Below are 21508 nucleotides of genomic sequence, written 5' to 3'. Positions count from 1 at the left end.
ATTAGCATAAATTATTTTATCCTTAGTAACACATCTGATACTGGATTTTCTTATTTCTTCCATATTTCTACTAGTATTATTAAGCTTAAGTCAAACAGTTCACAGAATTACCCAGCCACCTTACTTGTTTTTCAATTTACCATTCAGGATAAGGAAAAATCATAATTATTCTATGGAAAATATTTTTCATCTTTATGGTGTTTTACCTGACCCCTTTTTTCCTGACTCCTCCAGTAACTGTTCTCTCACTTTGACTTCTCCCACATTTTGTTCATTAACAAAATAGTTGGTTTTGTTGCTATCAGAATAGCAATTACTATAAATAACAGCTGGTTAACAGCAGCACTCAGAGTTAGTCTTCCCCTTACAATACTGTTTCCTACTTCCTATAACTCCATTAGATAAATCACTGAAGATAAATTTCTCAGCTGTCTTCTTCAGGCTGATTTTTTCTGTAAAGGACCAACAAAAATAACAAAACCTTTTAAAAAAATAAGACTGTGGAGGCATGCAATATGTTGTAAGTGATCTTTCAAAACTTCTGCTTTTAAAAACAACATGAAAATTAAGCAGGAGGGTTACTTCTGTATAAAAGCTTGTTTCCTGTCATCTCAAGAATTTCCCTCCTTTGTTATAAACTACATAAAAATGAAAGAAATTGAGTTTTGGGAACTTTATTTCAAGATCATAAGAAGGTGGCAAAATCACTCTCCCAGTAGTACTCCTTTGTTTTTAAAGCTCTGTAATTTGGATGTACCAGCTTAACTGGAAACTTTTCCAACTGCAGAGAACAAGAAGTTCATCCTAATCTGAGGCTGCTAAAGCTCTGCAGAAATTGCAATTACAGCTTGTTGACAAACCCATGCTACCAAGCACCCCTTCACAAAAAGAACAGCTGTTCTCACACAGAATTTTGGAAGCACGAACAATGTGAATGTTAAGACCTGAACACAAAATACCTGACAGCAAGCCCACGTAGATTGGAAGAACCAGGAACAGAAAGATACAGATGTTGTAACAGGAATCAGAAAGCAGAAGACTAAGTAAATAAATAAAGGATCTGACACACAATGTGATGCCATAAAAGATTTTAAAAAATTGGAGTGTAGTGTTCCAAATTTCCCACTGGAAGTCTGGTCTTGCAGCACTGCAGAACACCGAGAGCTTCCAAATAGAAATGTATCAGTATATAAAATGACTAGACAATATTACAAAAATAACAAAGCACTTGAAAAGAGTGGTGGATTAATCTGGACATTCACATTCCCTCTAGTTTTGAGAATTATGTTTCTCTGCTTCATTTTCTTATTTGTAAAATGTTTTTAAAGGACAACTCAAGAGGAACATTCTGCAGATGACTGGCTCCACTGCTGTTAACATGATCAGATATTCTGGTGAAACAATACTGTAACTCATTAGGTATCTAATAATATTTAATCAAAATTTGAATAACAAACCTAAATATAATAAAATATGGAATGTTTATTCACTTTATGGCAACAAAAAGGATAGCTATTACAGCATTTAGGGTTTTATCACAGCATACAGAATAACAGCTTCAAGCTACACTGCAATATTCTAAAAAATTTTAGGTTTTCTGGTTTGTTTTAAGAACACAATAACACTGTGACAGACACAGACTTCCCTAGCTTGACATGCTAGCATATTCTCAGCAAGTAAAATATGAACAATGCAGTAATTTCTCTGGAATGCTTTCCCCATTTCTGGCTATTAATTATTTTAATTTTAAAATAATTTTAAAAACCTTGAATGCTGAAATTTATGGTCTTAAATTCCCTTTTGATGTAGCTTGGTCAGTTATGATTTCTAAAGAATATCCCAGTTAGTTCAAGATATTGCCACTTATAATTACTAGAAAAGTGGTTAATTTAGAACTCCAGTGTTCAAAGTAGCCTGCTCTTTAATGCCACACTGTGTAGTGGCCATGTGTAGAAGAAGAGCAGTCAGCAGCAGCACCTGCTTATGCTAATTTAAACAGTTTGTGAAATCTACCAACAAGCCAAGTGATCACTTTCAGAAAAAATTACGCTTTATCTTCTACAAATAATCACATGGCCACATTAATAAAGGCTTTATTTTATTCTGCTATTTTTTCACTACTTCAGAAGACCGGGCAAAATACAGAAAAAGAACAGAACAAAATATTTAGCCTTTTAAGGCATTTTTCTTACTAAACACTAAAACAACCTTAGAAATATGATTTCTTGATAGAATATACTGTATCTAGTTCTGGAAAGTATACTTCTAATTAAAGCTTTTAAAGTAATATCCTTAGATTAATACAGAATCATGTAATTTTCAGGGTTGAAAGGGGCCTTTAAGATCATCCAGTTCCAGCCCCCTGCCATGGGCAGGGACACCTCCCACAGATCAGGTTGCTCAGAGCCCTGTCCAGCCTGGCCTCAAAAACTTCCAGGGATGGGGCTTCCACCACCTCTTTGGGCAACCTGTTCCAGTGTCTCACCACCCTCATGGTGAAGAACTTCTTCCTAACTTCCAATCTACTCTCCTCCAAGCTGTACAAAAGCAATTATACTAATGGCACAAATTCTGTTACAGTTGTCTTAACAGTCTTCGTCAGTATTTAGAGCATGAAAAAACATTTCTAATTAAGATGATGTTTTTTTGAAAATGAGATACGGAACTCAGTATAAGGAATTATTGACATGACGCTTCATCTGAATGTCCTTCTCTATATAGGAGATGAATGGCTAAAAATACATAAGGTTAAGATATTTTTCCTGATTTTTAAACTTTTGGCTAATAACAAATACAACAAGATAATTTAATGAAATAGGATGTCAGGCAGAGGAATGGAAAGTCTTAGCCGCTTTGAAGAATCTACTATTTTATAAATTACAGACAATCCACCAGGAGAAACTTCTACATCAATGACCTTGAAACAGAAAGAGTTTAAAATAAAACCAGTAAAAAGCCACTCTTTCTAGCACAGAGTTTCTAATGTAAATATACAGTGCTTGATGAAAGACTCAAAAACACTGAGAAACCTGAGCTACTGAAAAGGCAATGTCTAATTCAACATGAGAAATGTCCTGCTTAGTGACCTATTGACTTGTATTTTAATAGGTGTATGGGATGCTAATCCTCAGTACTTAAAATTTTATCTGACTCGTCTAAAGTTATTGAATGTTGTTTATGTCATTTCCAACTTGATGTATGTTCTTTGAGCAATTTTTTCTATTCAAAGCATTTGAACTGAATAAATCTAGACATAGAGCTACTATTTTAAAATGCATTTGCTTATATGTCCTTATATATGTACTGTAAAATACTACCTTAAGTTAACATTGAAGGTAAGGCAAAAACAACACATACCATAAAACAACTTCTAAAAAATATTAAATGTTCTTTCTTAGTAATAATCATCATAAGAACAAACAAATCATATTTACCTGGTAGCTAAAAGAAATTCAGGAACTGGAGTGACTGGAATATATCAAACTGCTGCTGAGTGCTCTTCCAAATAAAAACTCCTGCACAAGGAAGACATTGCTCTTTCCTTGTTAAATATGAAGAGGACAGGTAGCCAAAATACAGACTTTGTGCTACCATTTTGAGGGAATGAGAAGAAGAAAAGTGAGAGAACACAAACTTTGGTCCAGAGTAGACCAAACAGGGTTCATATCTGAGCTGCTTTTTCACTGCACATGCTGCTATCCTTAAAATTTCTACAGACTTATGACCACATGCCAAAGCCACCTTCTCAGCACAAAATTGTTTCAGTCATTGTCTGAGCGCAGAATTGAGCCACCAACTGCAGCAAACTCAAAACTATATATAAAGCAAATCAAAGGCCTACATCTCCCTTTTATAGCTTTTTTTCCTGAAGTACCTTAATGCCTTGTCTATCCAGAATCTACACAAACAATGCAGCGTGAAGCTGTGACTGATATCTAAAGATATGCTTCATTCAGATTTCTGCCATTCTCATAATTCATGCTAGTCTCCTGATCACCTAACTAAACAATTTCATCAAAAATCTCTTTCAAATGTAATGCAATGACACCTTTAACTGTTGTACCAGGGGAAAATCAGAGTAAGTGTTGAAAAACATGGTACTATGCTTCTCTCAGTAGTCATGCTCTGACTTTTGACACTGATTCTACTGAGTGGCTATGTATCTAGCCATGATTCTTCTTCTCTCCTAAGACTACAAAACACACCAGTTCATTTAAAAAGCTTAATGTAAAAAAATTCTTCTCATAAAAATTTCATTATATAAAGAGTTTATCCCTATATTTTAGTGTAGCATATTATTTCCATCAGTCCTCTGGAAAGTCCATGCCTTTGGGTGGATACAGTAATACTTTTTTTTTTTCCTCTCCTGTATTACATTCAGTGCTCTGATAAAGTTTAGGTTCTATACAAATCAAGAGCTCCTGGTACATGAATGATCCAATTTTTAATGTATAACACCATGGAAAGTTTGCTTATTCTACTGCTAAACTGGACTGAAATTAAATTGGTTTTATCCATGTGTTTTGTCTTTCCTTGTTGAATATGTTTCCTATTCCTTGTTGAATATGCTACTCCCATCTTAGAAAACAGGTCTAACATACAGACATGTACCTGGGTTTCTAGGGAATGGAATTAGTGGTCAAGTCTATACCACATGTACTTCAAAACATAAGAAGTAACTCAGATGTCTAAGTGATTATAAAATTCCAATTTTTTTAACTCATCAGTTCCTTGCAAGGATACACAGAAATTTGGAAGCTCTGTAATATATCCACTGGAGAGTTTCTTCTCACAAGGGCGTTACATTCCCCTTCAACTACAAGCCTAATATCAAACAATCCCTGCTAGCTGCAACATTATCATGTGAGCATTCTTGATCTGTTTAACCGATCCATCTAATCACTGACAGTAAATTTCTATACAGAAGGGAAGCAGGTGTAACTGACCTGATGACAAGTACATTCAATCTGAGTTCTGCTATGAAACAGTAAATTTGGTTTGCAGTCCTCTTTGGATACCAAACACTACTCAATTATTAAGAGTGATATATAAGAAGATTCCAAAATAAGTCATGGTTGTACTTGGAGACATTACTTAAAACCAGAAACGTGTCAGACAGCAGGCACACACAACCTGCTGACAGACGAACAGTAACAAATCTTGCCTCCCAGTAGTTTCAAAAGTTACCACCTCCAGCTGCCCATTCCATTCCTCAGCTAAAGGTTCCTGCCCCTCCCTCTCCCTTCCTGGAAATCAACAGGAAAGAATTTGCTTTGGTATTCACCCCCTACAGCTCACAATCTGACAATTCAGTTGATGAGTTTAAACTACTCTGGTTTACATGCAAAAACCACTCACATCCCCTACCACCAGTACCACCACACAGGTAGTAACCTCCTGATAAAAAGTTGCAGCAGACTATGAGGGGAGGGGAGGGCAATGTCAACATGCACACACAAGCTGCCGCTGCAAAGGAATATTCAGACCCAATTTTTGATAGCTCAGTGTACCGATATGGCTATATCAGTGAAACCTTGAAAAGTCTCCTTATCTTGCTTCTCTTTTCCTTTGAGTGGTTCCTTTCTTGGGTCCAAATGTTTTCATCACCAACCATGTCTATAGAACTTCACAGATCTCTTCAGCAACTAACTGTCTAATTTGCCCTTTTCCTTAGGTCTGTGGTACTAAGGCTACCAGGCTTTCAATATTTGAACCAACTTTGACAGTTCTCATTTCTCTAGCAGGCAATGCAAGCACTTTAATAGCCTAAATTCATGTAACTGAACCTGGCATTTTCACAGTTTTTGTCTTTTTGTTAGTGAACTGCAAAATGTTACATATACTTATTAGTTATCTGTAAATAAATAAGCAAATAAATAGATAAATTGCTAATATTCAAATCCCAGAAGAGCTATGATGTGGAGACTTTGTTTTCATCACCATGAAAAATGAACATGGCAAATTTTCAGTTTCAACTGACAGTTTTCAAAAGACCTGATTTGCACCTGTAGCTAGCACCTCTCTGCCACTTCAAAATCTAGGCAGACCTCTTTTGCTGTTTGAATTAATACTATCCAGACTTAGGAAACTATTTTGGATCTGTTCATTTTTTAATGACTTATGTGCAAGATCTTTAAATTTTGTCACAAAGAAGAGACAATGACAGCTATTCTAAAGTGAAGCTTGCTCAAAACACCATCTCCAAGATCTGAACAATTTCTGTCATCAGTCTGAATTCCTTCCAAAGTTTTAATTTCATTCTAAATTGGAGTATTAGGTCATTTTTTCTTCATGATTAACTGTTCCTAAAAACAGTGAACTCATGCTTCCTTTAATTTTATACACAATTCAAATTTTTGCCATGCTTTCTTCTACACTAAGTGAAAGAGATCACATTTGCCTCCTTTCAGTGCAAAGTATATTCTGGTGCCTATGAATGGTATCAATAAAAAGAAATGATAAAGTCAATTTCATAATTTGGTACATATGATAGTTAAAACATTATTTTGCAAGCATATGTCACTATGCACTGATTCCCATGGCTACTGTTCATATCAAAATGTTTTCTTCCACCCACTAAAACTGGTATCAGCTAAGTGGTATCACCAGGGAAGAACTAGCAAAAGATTCCTTCCTCAAGCTTAGGCATGACAGTCTTTGCTCGGTGCTTTTACAAGAGACATAAAAATACTTTGTGATGAAGAACCTAGGGGATGAGGTAAAACTAGAGTGAGGTGGATTAGCAGCACACAGGCTTCTTGCCACAGAATGCAAAGCACAATGAAGTGTGAAAGCTCCAGATGAATCAGTGATGTATGAGAGGACTTTACCTAACATGGCTTTGAAAGCCATGAAATGGGCAATAGCACACCTGCCAGGAGCCAAAAACCATATCATGCTCCAAAACATGCTTAGAGAGTACAGAAAGACTGCTTCTCTTAGCCACAGCCTTTCCACATCAGTTGTAAAAATGTTCCACCCAGAAGTGCTAACTGAAAAGGCACTGTTGCAATAGCAACAAAAATTCCCCAAGTACTTCATGGCCCTGTTCATTTTACCCTTCATCTGCATACCCAGAGCTGCCTAAAAAGCTGTGTCTTGCTACTGTCTCTTTCAGATTTCAGTAATAAAAGACAAATTCAATAAGGGCATTTATGATAAAGTTTAGGAAATATATACATGGACCTAGAGTAAAAAAAAGACACCTATGCAGTCAGTCCGCATCTAACTAGCTAAGTGTCAACAATGCCACAGGCACCTCAACTTTCACCTGTAAATTTAGCTAAAAATTTAAACCCCTAGAAGGCTGAAGGTGCTACCACCTGGGCTGAACACCTCGCCTTCACTTGGAATTCCCAAACCTCTCACCCCAAAACTTTCAGCCACCTTAAAGCTTCCTTCTGTGAGTATCACTTCAGATCCAATCTGACTTCAGCAGAAAAAAAAAGAACTCATAGCAATCCCTGTTAATGGTCAATATCAACACTTAACCATTCTGATTAAGGGAGTCGCTCACTAACTTAAGCATCTGAGTAGAAACACATCAACCAAAAAAAGCAAGCCACTTTCTCTCTGAAGACTACTCTAATCATCAGCTGCTGACTGGGATCAGCCCTATTGAAGTGTGCCAACACTATAAAAAAAGAGAACATGATTAATAGACCAAAGAGTGCATAAGAACACAATTTCAAAGTTTTTCTGCAGAATTTTCTTCCCTGAATCACAAGTCAGACTTTCGGAAGGAAAAGAAACAGAACCATCACTACAGAACATATACATTTCAGAATGGCCTGACCGTTCACATCTTCTCCCTATCCCTCCACCTTTTTAGACCGCTGTATCTGAGTGCCTGTTACTACTCTCCATACTTGCAGCACTGGAATCTTAGGGCTGAGGAAGAGTGAGTCTGCTATAACTGAACCACTGCTGACACCTGTTGTCCGCATTGAGAAACCTGTGTAACCAGTATTAGTCAGGCCTGGTGTACTTAATACGGCCAAATATGGGGAGGAAATCCCAGCACTGTACAGGCTCTCTCTCCCCCCAGTTCTCAGACTCATACTGCTGCAGGTGTAGATAGAAGGAATGGGCATCAAACAGAGGCCTAGGAAAAGGAGTTAGAAATCACCTTATTACATAAGCTAAGCTTTGCTATCACTGATCCAAAGTGAAATTTCAACCAACTTGGAGGAATAAAGTGAAAAGCTTCCTCATCCCACGAACTGCATGAGATCACAGAGTGTGCTAAAGAGAAAACATCCCAGTGCCATGCACAGCTACTAAATGACAAGACAACTCAAATACTGAGTATTGTGTGCAACACAGCAGAAATACACAGGAACAACCTGTACGCCTGTCAAGTGGTAAAACGTCTTCACCTCAAACGCTGTTTATGTTTTATTATATAAATTCAAAAATCCACTGGAACTACAAATACCAACTTTCCTCTTAAAACGTATGCCTTAAAACATAAGCAGGTGGCAAACAAGCCACAAAAAATTATTCCAATAAGTAAAACCCATGTTTCAGAAAGTTATGAAGGAACTTGGAACATGAACATATACTGCTGGCAAAAGTCCCAGAGAGCAGCCCCAAGAAACTCTCCATCGGGGAGTGCTTCCAGGGCTGACAGGCGTGTCTCCACCCCACGACTGAGCACTGGGGACCTTCCCACTGGCACACCGGAGACAGGCGCTCATAAATATTTGACGCTCAGGAAAATAAACCACCGCAGCGAGACAGAACACAGCCAAGGGGGCACGTCTTGGCTTCAGGTAATTTTTTCTTCTGTAAACAGAAACACACGCACAGGCATTTTAAACAAATCCGTCACCTTTCATACACGACAGCCACCGGGCATAAGGCATTTAGTTCTCCGAGATCCCAAGCTGGAGAGTGCCTGAGAGGGTGTGGGCATCGCGCCTCAAAACAACGGCCTGTCCGGCAAGAACAGGCATAGGAGGCGGCAGAGAAGCGGCCAGGACGCAGGCGGGCTGAGATCTCCGGCCCCCCCACCATGTCACCTCCCGAAAGGACCCCCCCTCAGCAGCCCCAGGGCCCGGCGCGCCGAAGCTCTCGGTCCCGCCGCCGGCGCAAGCGCGGAGGGTGTGACCCGCCCGCCGAGCCCTCCCCGCCGGGGCGGGGCCACGCTCCTCCCTCCGCGGCCCCAACCGAGGCGCTGCCGCCCGCTTCCTGCCGCCTCCCAGCGCCGCCGGGTCCGCGGGAGCCGCCCCCATCCCCTCTCCCCCCTCCCGCCCTCCCTCCGAGCAGCGGCTGGAGCCCGGGAGCGTGCGCGGCGAGGCGGCCGGGCCGAGCGGGGAGATGAACACGGTGCTGTCCCGGGCCAACTCGCTCTTCGCGTTCTCTTTGAGCGTGATGGCGGCGCTCACCTTCGGCTGCTTCATCACCACCGCCTTCAAGGAGCGGAGCGTGCCCGTCAGCATCGCCGTCTCCCGCGTCACGCTGTGAGTGCGGGCGGGAGGGGGAAGGGAGCGGTGCAGGAGAGGGCCGGGCCGGGCCGGACGGCGGCTGCCGGCTGGGAAAGCGGAAGGGTTTGCCTGGGACCCGCGGCTGCTCCGCGGCTGCTCCCCGGCTGCCAGCCGAGGCGCCGCTACGGAACGCGCCACGGCGATGCGCGATACGGGGGGGGGACGTCAGAGCTGAGCTGCGTGACGGCCCCGAAGCGAGCGGAGGCCGCCGCTGCCGTGCAGGGGGCTGCACCCGCCGGCGCCGCCGAGCGCTCCGCTTCCTGCCCGCGCTCCGCCCGACCAATGAGGGGGCCCCACGACGGCGCTGCGCCGCGTGCGCCCCGCCAGGGAGATGGGGGGGGGGGCGCTCGCTGCCGGCGCTGGGTGAGGGACGGGGCTGGGGCTGAGCGCGGGGTGGGCGCTTCCTGGGCACCCAGCTGCGGTCACCTCCTCTCTTACGAGCGGTGCTGGCGAGTGGAGCTAAATGGGCATGCAGCTTAGTTCCCCAGCACCTTTTTTCTTTTTCATTTGTCATTCTGTATATTTCCACCGGTGACATATAATGCTCTAGTCACTGGTGCCCAGGGACAGGACCGGGGGCAGTGGGCACAAACTGTAAAACAGGACGTTCCATCTGAACATGAGGAAAACTTCTGTACTGTGGGGGTGACAAAGGCTGCCCAGGGAAGTTGTGGAGTGTCCTTGTCTGCAGACATTCAAAACCCAGCTGCTTGCAATCCTGTGCATCCTGCTTCTGGTGAACCAGCTTTAATGGGAGATGATCTCCCGAGGTCCCTTCCAACCCCTACCACTCCGTGAATCTGTGGTATTTTCAGTTTTTTTGCAAGCTATGTGGCAGTAGACTTGACTCTGAGATGGTTTATCTTCCTGTGAAATTCACCAGCTATAGAATATGTAATACCACATCAAAAGCCTGTTGCTGACAAGACACATTATGCTGATCAGTTGTGCCAGAGAAACCTTTTATACAATTTTTTTTAAAGTTTTTTTGGTGAAAAGGAAATGGTCACAGGAAACTTCCATCACGTGGTATGTGTATGGTGTGGAGGTCTGTAGTGTCATGAGCTGCATGAGCTACAACCACCAAGAAGTGGAGATCTTTGCTGCTTCTAGCCACATAGTCCATTACCAGAGCTGCACTGGTGAATGGGGCTCACAGGAAACTGAGATGTTTCACCTCAACTAACAAGCTTATTTAGTTACGTTTTGGCCAAGTTAGTAAGCTAAAGCAGCTTAGAGAGCTTTGGACCACCCCTAGTGGCAGAAGTGGATGGCTAGTAGCAGTATTTGGAAGGAGAGGTAAGTGCACATGAAGAGTGGGAACTGCTGTTGTCTTTTGGGTCAGTTTAATATCTCAGGAGAAGAAACCCCATATTTTTAGAGTCATCGATTAATCCAATGGTCTGGGTTGGAAGGGACCTTAAAGATCATCTAATTCCTCCTTCATTGCCATGGGCCTCATCCAACCTGTCGTTGACCACTTCCAGCGAGGGGGCATCCACAGGTTCTCTGAGCAACATGTCCCAGCATTGAATATCCCCTCTTTCAGCTTAAGTCCATTACTCTTTGTCCTGTCACTAAACATCTTTGTAAAAAGCCCCTCTCCAGTTTTCATGTAGGTCCTCTTCAGGTACTAGAAGGCTGCTGTAAGATCTTGGAGCCTTTTCCAACTCTCTCAGTTGTTTTTCACTGGAGAGGTTCTCCTGCCTTCTCATCTGGACCTCCTCTGGGCTTGGTCCAGCACTCCATGCCCTCCATATGTTGGGGACCTCAGATCAGGGCACAGTACTCCAGGTGGGGTCTCACAAGAGGGGAGTAGAGGGGAACAATCACCACCCTTGACCTGCTGGCCTCGTTTCTTTTGGTGCATCCCAGGAAACTGTAGGCTTTCTGGACTGCACGGATATGTTGCCAGCTCATGTTGAGCTTCTCATCCAGTAGAACCCCTAAGTTCTTCCCCTCAGGGCTGCTTACCAATCAGTCTCTGCCCAGCCTGTGTTGGAGCTTGAGATTGCCCTGACCCGTGTGCAGGGCCTTGTACCTTTCCCTATTGAACTTCATGTGGTTTGTGTCGCCCCACCTCTCAAGCCTGTCAGTGTCTGTCTGGATGGCATCCCCTCCTTCTGGCATATTAACCACACCACATCATCAGCATTTGTTGCCATCAGCAAACCTGCTGAGGGTGTATTCAGTCCCACTGCCCATGTCACTACCAAAGATGTTAAAACAGCAGCTGTCCCGGTACTGACTGCTGGGACACCGCAGGGACCACCACTGGTCAATGATGACCACTTGGACAACAAACCATTGACCACAGATGTTTGAGTGCAAATATCCAGACAGTTCCAGCTGGATTATTATTTTTTCAGTTTCAAATATTCTAGTTTGAGGATGGCACCCAGCATAAAACCAGAAGAAAAGCCTATTTTTGGTTGTTTCTGTGAGCTTGACATAGATGAGGTAGCATACTAATGCCTAATTTGGATGAAGCTTGCAGTACTGTGCCAGTACGTTCCATGATGCACAGATCTGATATTGATGAGAAGCATTACACCTTAGTTGTTGGTTTTTTTGACCTGAGAATTTCTACACTCCTGAGATTTAAGGCCATTACTCCACCAGATTGACAGGGATTGAAAGGTGAAGTCATGCGCTCGATAAGGGTTACTTACTAAAGAAGTTGTTGCTTTTTGCAAAGACACAGAAACTTGCAGCAAGGCTCATTTTGGGAAGTTCTGGTGGTGTTTTTCTTAATTACTGTCTTCAGAATTTTATGGTGGTAAACTTTTATTTTTTGTCTTTGAGGTTGCTAAACTTAGTTTTAATGAAATTATACTTTTGATAGACTACTGTTCAAACTGGAATAAAGGTAACTAAGTTGATAATTCATAAAACCATTGTTTTGTGAGGAATTAAGATTCACAAGTGATTGCCAACCTGCTTACGGTATTCCTCTTTGTTGAGGGTAAGCTGGGGAAATTGATAAGCTATTGTCAATATGTATGAAAATATCTGCTGCAGCTCTGTTATTTCCAATTTCTTTTTCTAATGTGATTTGGTGGCAGTGTCAGATACTCCTCCAAGCATAGATTTGTGAATAAGTCTTCCAAATGATAGAATTCGTCATAATGTAGAAGAAAATAAACATTTTTTCATATTGCTACTTAAATACATTCCAGGGAGAAATTTTCTAAGTTGTGTGAACTACAAGCATGAACTTAGTTTTATCAGAATGGTTGGAGTGTCTTGTAGGAGACTAAGCATTAGAAGCTTTTTTTATAGGAAGTTGAGAAATTATACTGGAAATGGTTGCTAGCAGATGGATATAGTGCTGGTGTTCCAATCAGCTTTATATATTTGGGGTTGTCTGACATCTAATTTACTAAAAAGAACTGTAGTGCTGTTTAGGTACAGATGCATACAGATTTTTGTTAGCAGGAAAAAGCCTGTAAGCTATTTGTGTAACTTAGGTTGTGGCAGTGGCAAGGCCTCTCATTCAAAACTGAGTGTCTATCATTTCTGTAAGGCAGGTTTGATTTTTGTAATTTTGATTGTAGATTAGCCAAAAGTATTTAAAAGAAAGTACAGAGATGGGTTAATAATAATAGGAAGAACAATAATTTATGTCATGCGTGAAAGAGAAATGATGACAGAGGATAATCTTGTGTTTTGCTTTGTTGTAGAAAAAATGTAGAAGATTTCACTGGACCTAGAGAAAGAAGTGATCTGGGATTTGTAACATTTGACATCACTGCAGATATCCTTTATGGAAAAAATGGTTTGCAAACGTTTTGAAATAAGAACATCTTGACATCTATTTTTGTTGCCTTCTAATCTTCTAATATTCAAAACTTGAGAATAGCAATTTGTTGTAAAATATAAATTTAAAGTGATGAAAAGCAGTATTTTACATAGCTAGGGTGGTAAATTAGAGCTTGTAATAGCCGTTCTTTCTCTAGGAGATAACATGGAACAAGTGTTTTTTTTAATGCTTGTTAAAATATCAGTGCATATAGGAGGTGCACTGTATTTACTAATGGGAAGTGCAGTTTAAATTCTGGACAGTATTTCTGTTATGTGAAGTTTGCATTGGTGGTTTGAGGTGTGAATTAATTATCAGGTTTATATAACATACTATTTTGACTGTCATACTGAATCTAGAAGCTGTGATGCAGCTTTAAAATCCATTTTGTTGTGAGGATTTCAAAGTTCTGGCCACATAACAGTTGCATACATGTAACAGTCTTCCTTCAAAAACAAAAAGACATTTTAATCCTTTAACTGCATAGACATTAAACTGTCAGATCTTTAACTGAATAGTATGAAATTCATTGGGAAGCATATGAAGTGCTACAGTATTTACCACATTGTTTTAGGCCTCTATCTCATTGCTGTTACCTTTCTTTCAACTTTTTAATTTCTCTTCTTCATACAAGTGTGGCTTTTATTGGGAATTTTTTTGTGAAGGTTGTTGGTTTTTTTAAAATTTTTAGTTTGGGATAGGTTTTCTGACAGAAGGGAATAATTTTGAGGGTTTAGGATCTTTCTATAAAGAAATTATGGTGTTTTTCTGTACCAAATAGGAGGCAGCATGCTTTAAGTGATTGCATTAAGCTTTGCTTTGCAGCTGAGTGAGATTCCTGTGATTTCTCCTTATCTGTGTCATGTCTTAGCAGTTTGGGTGAATCAGAGGACAAGAATTATTCTCTATTACTGCTTCTCCCAAAGGGAAGATAAAAGGGGAATAAAGATGAGAGACTTAAAGTTAGAAATTAAAAAAAAAAAAATGGAAACATATTTACTGGGACAGGGAAAAGGCAGTAACATAAGGGATAAAGAACAAAAATGCTACTGTATACAAATATACATCCAGCCCGATCTTGGTGCTGGCCTGAGGGCTGACTCAGGAGAGGGCTCCACAGCTCTTCCCAGCACCCCATGGATATGGTACTGGAGAGCAGGTGGAGAGCTGATGGTGAAGGAGCACAAGGGAACAGCAGTGAAGTGAGGAGTGGGTGAGAGTGGAGCTTCAGGTCTGCCTGATTTTATAGAGCATGGGCAGGAAAGGGGAGGGGTGTTGACCCCTTTGTGTGTGCCCCTCTCAGAGTCTAAAAGCCCTCCTGCTATCAGTTCCTGGGACTCTGACAGTTTGTTATTGATTTAAGCAAGACACTGATTAACTCAGTTTTCCCTGTTTTGGAGAATACTACATTGTGTAAGCAAACCAAACAAAATACAAATGTTGAATGCTTGTGAAGACTTGATAAAAAAGTTAATCAGATTTTACAGGTACGTGTTGCAAAGGAATAAAAGGTTTTTTATCGTCTGGAAGTAGGAGAGGTGAACTCTTGAATCAGTTTTACCTCTGAAATGCTTATACATGTTAAACCAGACACTAGAATTCTAAAAGAGATTGTTTAATTGTATGCACTGCATATACAGGGAGGCAGAGCAAGGCAGAACAGGACTTTTAAAAGAAATGTTTTTATACAAAGGTTAACCTGACATATATAGACATAAAGAGTCCATGTTTAAATGAAGTAATAGTAGCAGTAGTCTTAAAATTTTTTTTATAAAAAAATCCTCTGATTTAATCTTGTGTGTCTTGCATAAATAAACATTAGAGTGTGTAGGGTTGTGAAATCAACTTTCTGGTAGGTTTTCTTGGACAAAATTAGTAAAGAGATAATTTTACATGGGCTTTCTTAATGAAAACAAGTTGTTAGTCCTAAGAAAAAATAAGTTAGAAAATAAAACTTCAGAAAAGAAAGATGGGGAGGCAATTTTCACAAATGTTTTAGCTTAATCAGTTTGGGGCTAATTTTAATGAGTGTGCTAAAATCCTACAAAGGAGATCTTCAGAATCCCGTTTGGTTTGAGTTAGATGATTAAAAACCAAGTAGAATAGCTCTAGCTATTCTTGCATTAACGGCAGGTTGATAATTTAATTATTTCCTTACTTGTCTTTTGAATTAGCACTCTAAAAGCATGATTCACTCCTGGGATGTGTGGAGCAAGTTGGATTTTGAGGCTGGTTGGGGACTCTATCTAATTTATTTTTTGAAATAGTGGCATATAGAATAAAAAAAGAGGGCTTATAAGGTTACAGATAATCTCTTCTGTGAGTTAAAAGGTCTTTTCCTTAACACTCACACACAGTGCAATTTATTGCTAAATAAACAGACAAGGATTTAGAATACCAGCTTTATTGTACTGGCAGTCTCAGGTGGCAGCCATCAGTTCTTTACTGTTGATTGAAAATTTGAGAAGAGTTTTGTTTCCAGCCTAGTAAGGTGATTTTTCTCTGTTGTAAGTAGGTAATTAAATTTGCTAATTCCTGGTGTCCCTTTCAATATGAAATACTTCTATCTGCTACATCTGTAATACTGTGGGTATTACAGGCTCTTTAAACCTTATACACTCCACTATTTTTGTGTTTATTTATTGTTATATGCTATTGTATCTCAATTCATAGATGGATACCAGTGTTATTTGATTGTATTAATTATTACTTTGAAGATATTTACTGAAGAATTCTCTCATGTTTAAGGTTTTATAATAGATTGTCTAGCAGCAGATTATATATATATTAGCTTAGAGTGTCAAATACAGACCTCTTAAATTATTGGAGGAAATAGCTGTTTAGGTTTCATAAAGAGTACCAAACAAACCAAAACCCTGTTGCTTTAATATGATTAAAATATATGTTAAAACTGGTGGTGCTCTGATTTATAAATCAGTATGTTGAAAGGTAACATGTAAAAAAATGTTTATTTTAAAATTTTTATTTTATAAATAAAACAAGGTTATGTAAGTACAAGATAGTATTTTTCTTAACTCGCATACATCTGCAGAGTATATTTGACTGGAATGTTAAACAATTGTTTCTATATTTGTCTGCAGAATATTCAACGAAAAACAATGTAAGTATCAAAAAGAAAGTTGAAGCAATTACCCATTTTGTAATTCAGCTATTTTTAACGTTCTGAAGTTCTGCTGGGAAGAGTTAAGGCACCAGCATTTCCTACTATCTTGAACTGTTTTTACAGTCCCTTCACAGTTGTTATTTTCTGAACAATTACCAGGGTAGGAATTTTACCCTCATGAATCCCAACTTGGTATGTGCCCAGCAGAGTGGGAGAAAAGTAGAATGTGCCGTGTTCACTTACAGTAGTGGACTGTAAGTGGTTTTGCTTAGGTGCTCTATTTTATTATTCCCTAATGTTCTATTGTTAGCTGCTGTTAGCCAACAAGATACAGTGGCCTTTGGTCTGGCCAGCTGTGATGGGTCTGAAGTTCACTGAAGTGTTTGCCAGTATTGCTGCCAGTTACAGTAGACCCCTAATATATTTGCTATCTTGTCAGGCTTCTCAAAATAAATGCCCTTGCTGTATCCTGTAAATTGGTTGCTACTGGGATTTCACTGGAAAAAAGCTGAAGGCTTTTTTCACTGATGTGACAGGCTGTTTGTTCCATATAGTTTCTGTGGAAAATTATTTTAATGAAGCTCTGTGTTGCAGTGGTATCACCGATTTCCAACTTCAGCAATGTGCTGAATGTGAGCACATTGCAAGATATAGTGAAGGCTTGGGTTTTTTATTTAACTTGCTGCTCATATCTATTTCCCTGCTGGTTTTGGTTGGTTTTTTATCAAGTACCTTAGTTATTTTATACATGCTGGTGGATATTGTGTTTGTACTACAGTAGTGGTTAGAGTTCTTTATTAGGGTCTAGGACTCAATTTTCTTTTTTGGTCTTTCAGATGTTTGGGTGATTTTTCACATAAATCACCAGTTCTCATAAAATATTGAGAAATATTTTTTCTAAATTTTTCTGTAAGATACTAAACAAGAATGTCACTTAACTACATAAAAGAACAATAAGTATTAAATATTTTACAAGTTAGGATTTGCCTTTTGATAGGTTTTTTTTTCCTACAATTCTCGTGTTTACTCCTGCCATTTAAGTAGTGATTTTTTCCATTAGAATTGGAAAAAAAGTCATATACCTAGGCAGTGTCAGAATAGCTCATCTTATGTCCTTTATTTGAATTAAAATCTAAATACTGCTTTAAAAGCAACTTACCTTTGCAATTCAAAAGGAAAACTTGTAATACTTTATTCTAAGTCTTTGAAAGCTCATGACTTTTTAAAATAGCTTTCTCATGCTTATTGCACTGTTCTTTGTTGTTTCCATTTATTCTATGCCACACTTCTGCCACACTACTGTGTAGTAGTACCAGTCCCAAACTCGCCACCCCCTATCACCGTGCCCCCCATAAAATATTTTTAAAATTAGTTATGGATTACAAGTTTTTACTTCAACTTTAGGGTTTTCAGATAAATAATGCTGTGAAATTATTCCACAGAATGAATATGATCTTGCAAGGTACCTTGCTGACTTAATTACAATTGTGTTTTTAGGCTCTAAACCAGGTTGTTCTTTGGGACAAGATCATGTTGAGGGGAGATAACCCAAGGCTGTTCTTAAAAGACATGAAGTCAAAGTACTTTTTCTTTGATGATGGAAATGGTCTCAAGTAAGTACATTCTTTTCCTGTTGTTTTTAGTCATGGTGTCTTGATTTACTTTTGTACTTTGCATTTGATATGTGGTTTTATTGCTGTGGTACCTGTGATACTCTGTCAGTCTGCTGAATCTTTGTAGTTTGAATGTTAGAAGAACTTGTGATAAAAGGGATCGTTTTCTTATGTAGATGAGAAGATGTACTGCTAATACGAGTAATTGGCTTCTAGGTTTCTGCTTCCAGTATTCTTGTCTGAGTAGAATTGGTTCTGTCATATACTCAACTCTAAAGGAGTTAGGCAAGAGTAAATAAATATTTATCTGAAAAATAGGTAGTACTTAATGAAGTAACTACATAAAATTAAAAATATCATTGTTTGTGGATCAGGAAAACAATTTGTATGATAATTTGTTTAATGTTATTAATTACAATGGTTAACTTTGAGTGCTGTCTTTGTTGCTTTTGCAGGGGAAACAGGAACGTCACTTTGACCCTCTCATGGAATGTTGTACCAAATGCTGGTATTCTACCTCTTGTAACAGGATCAGGACATGTGTCTGTACCTTTCCCAGATACCTATGAAACAACAAAAAGTTATTAAATTATAATACTGAATCCTAAGCAAGATATTTTTATACTTGTATATTGTGAATAAAATTTACCATGGTTTCTTCTTTCATCCCATACAACCCTTCAGTGAAAGGTACCTAATTTCCTCAGGTCTAACAACATAGGAGAAGGAAATGAAAGTTCAGGGTTTTGGTTTTGTTTGGTTATTTTGTGTTTTGTTTTGTTTGTTTTTTGTTTTGGTTTTGTTTGGTCTTTTTTGTTTTTTGTTTGGTTTTGGTTTTTTTTAGAAAATACTTTAAGGCTGAAACTTAAAGGAAAAATTAAAGGAAGAAGTAAATTTCAGAATAATGGTTTTGGTGGGAAAATTGAGGAAATTTTTTTTTTTCCTTTGGCCATCTGGGTACAGATCTTTTCTTTTAAATAAACATTTTTAAACCAGAGGACAATCTGACTGCTTTTTTGAGGTACTGTGACAGTTAATCTGTATAGAACTCAAATACACCTTTTGGAGTTGCTTCCTATGAGTGCCTGAAAGGAAATGGCTATTCTGTTCTGCAGCATTATGTTAAATGAATGCTTAGCATGTTACAGTAAGGTAACTACAGCTACTTTGAAAACTGATAGTTCATTGTCTGTCAGCCTGCAGATCTTGGTTTGAGTGCCGCTGACGTAGCTCACGTGCAGTTCTGTATTATAAAACATTTTAATAACTGCTTACATTGCAGCTAACTGAAAGAATAAAAAAATCTTTTCAGTGTATTAAGCATGAGTAAGAAAAGTAAAAGCTCTAGGTAAAGAAAAGCTGTCTACAAAGCAACCACTTGATTTTTACTGGGAAGCAGGAGGAATAACCACGCTTGTTCCATATGGGGCTGGGACAACTAATAATAGAGGTGCCCTTCCCTTACAAGGAATGGGACAGATGTTCTTCAGAACAGTTTGGTGGAATGGTTAGGAAATAGAGAATTTCCCATGGGAACAGGAGAAATTTAAACAGAGTTACCAGCTTGCACATGGATAGGAGCCTACCTGCAAGTCTTCCTGATTTGCATCAGTCAGGGAAGTTAGCAAGCAGTGCCTAGCAGTTCCAGCCACCAACTCTGCTGAAAAAGTGGGCTCTCTGTGGCTACACATCTGTCTCTCTGTCTTCAGAGAGGCTTCACTGAGCTACCTCCACAGATGCTTGGGAGAACAGAAAGAAGCATCAGGGTATCTGGATCACCTCTCTGTAATTATGATGGTTTATAATGGTCCAGTAGTTGCTTCTTCCATCATGTATCCGGGAGGAGGAGCACTGGCCAGCATCAACTCCCTGACATAATTCTTAGTATGAACATGGATATTCAAACAAAGTGTGATAGAAGTTAATTTATTGGCAAATGTCTAATGTTCTCAGTTTGCTGTGGACTTGCAAGATAACCAAACACTGAAATTAGAACTACGAGATTTTTAATATTGCAAATCAGAAACTATGAGGGAAAATGATGGGAATTGCAATGTGATAAACCTTTTGAAAGAAGATACATAGAAGGTTGGAGCAGAGTCTCTGTCTTTAGGGTGAGATTACCTAGGAACTGGATTTTGAGGAAGCCAACTTGCTTTTACAAAGATATCTTCTATATTTGTGAATTATGCCTGAGCAACTTCAGTGCATTCTGTGTTGGTGTATCAGTCAAAGAGGTGTTGAAAAAACCTCCAAGAAGTACTTTGTGTTCTTACAAGTAAAATTTTGTTTTCAAGTGTGAATACTACAGATTATCTTTGCTGATAATTTTTCGTTTGCATCCATCATATTTACATGATTCTCAGTTTGCTGAACTTGTGCAGTTTTCCACAGGTTAGCATAATCAGCACCTGAAATACATGCTATTTTCTATGCTCTGATATCAGAGCATATCTGATAATCTAATACTGTTGTACAGAAAGAAAATAGAAAAAAATTTAGAGATATTTGGACAAAGTTGTAGAGTGTTTTTAACTGGCAAGGAAGTGGTTGGTTTATGCATAAATTATATTCCTAAAGTGTTTACTGAAATTTACTTGTGGCTTGGCATTCAAATGCTTCCCTTCACTCCTTTACTGGTACTCCTCCAATGAATAGAAAGGCTGCCCATGAAAAATATGTTTTAACTGCAAAGTTAAGGATCCTCTATCAAAAAAACTCTGGAGATGAATCTACATTCTTTCCTCCAAAATGGTATATTCCTCCCAGCAAAATGTAGCAAAATTTTATGGCACTACAATTGTGGATTCAGACATAATGCTTGTAGGTTCAGATATAATGCTTGAAGCTTTTCTAGCCCTTCCAAGTGAAGAGCAACTATAGTTGAGGTAAGCCCCTTAGGGATGAAGAAGAAATAATCACAGAGTTTGTTCGGGTTCTTGGAGAAGAGAAATCTGCTTTATGCTTTATCTTTGGGGAAAGGCCAGCATAGATAAGCCCTGAAATGAGACTAAAATAGCTTGCTCTTTGCTTCTCAGACACCAACCAGGATGGGATTCTCTGCACTTTTCTCAGTTCAGAGAGGTAGGAGGCAATTTCCTTCAGCAGTATCTTTAAAGCCTTTTAAAAAGTAAAACAACTACTGTATTTTGTTGTAACAGTTCTCAGACTGTTTATTAAAAGAATGGTCTTCTATGGAAACAAATGGCATTTACTTCCTCTTATCTCTTCTGGTAAACTTACAAAAAGTATGGCTGAGAGCTGATTGTTTTTTCAGAAATGTTACTAACTAAATACCTTATCATAGAATCATAGAATCATAGAATTGGCTGGGTTGGAAGGGACCTCAGAGATCATCGAGTCCAACCCTTGAACCACCGTTGCGGTTGCCAGACCATGGCACTGAGTGCCACATCCAGTCTCTTTTTAAATATCTCCAGGGACGGAGAATCCACCACTTCAGTGGGCAGCCCATTCCAAT

General features: G+C 39.2%; 2 protein-coding genes across 3 annotated transcripts in view; one reads left to right on the top strand and one right to left on the bottom strand.

Annotated features, from left to right (window-relative positions):
- Positions 1-9743, bottom strand: part of ASB5 (ankyrin repeat and SOCS box containing 5) — a 40086-nt gene extending 30343 nt beyond the window's left edge. Inside the window, exon 1 of one of the 2 annotated variants that reach the window (XM_030449549.1) lies at positions 9390-9743. The gene's annotated coding sequence lies outside the window, so the exon portion shown is untranslated. Of the gene's footprint in view, positions 1-8833; positions 9103-9389 lie in introns of those variants that run through there. The other variant, XM_030449550.1, reaches the window with a different exon arrangement.
- On the top strand, positions 9125-19024 carry SPCS3 (signal peptidase complex subunit 3). Its single transcript, XM_030449554.1, has 5 exons — positions 9125-9464; positions 13172-13245; positions 16335-16411; positions 17912-18027; positions 18483-19024. Exons 1-5 carry the CDS (start codon positions 9322-9324, stop codon positions 18613-18615), a joined length of 543 nt encoding a protein of 180 aa, XP_030305414.1. The 5' UTR covers positions 9125-9321; the 3' UTR covers positions 18616-19024.
- The last annotated feature ends 2484 nt before the right edge of the window (positions 19025-21508 follow it).

This window comes from Calypte anna, chromosome 4A (assembly GCF_003957555.1).
Source record: "Calypte anna isolate BGI_N300 chromosome 4A, bCalAnn1_v1.p, whole genome shotgun sequence".
NCBI classification, from domain to species: domain Eukaryota; kingdom Metazoa; phylum Chordata; class Aves; order Apodiformes; family Trochilidae; genus Calypte; species Calypte anna.
This window is presented reverse-complemented; position numbering and strand designations above follow the sequence as displayed.

What these genes read in the sequence shown, in the direction of transcription:
- SPCS3 (XM_030449554.1), top strand. Translation starts at nt 9,322, where the DNA reads ATGAACACGGTGCTGTCCCGGGCCAACTCGCTCTTCGCGTTCTCTTTG. An exon ending in GCCGTCTCCCGCGTCACGCT is followed by an intron (nt 9,465 to 13,171) that starts GTGAGTGCGGGC and finishes GCTTTGTTGTAG; the next exon opens with AAAAAATGTAGAAGATTTCA. An exon ending in AACATTTGACATCACTGCAG is followed by an intron (nt 13,246 to 16,334) that starts ATATCCTTTATG and finishes TAACTCGCATAC; the next exon opens with ATCTGCAGAGTATATTTGAC.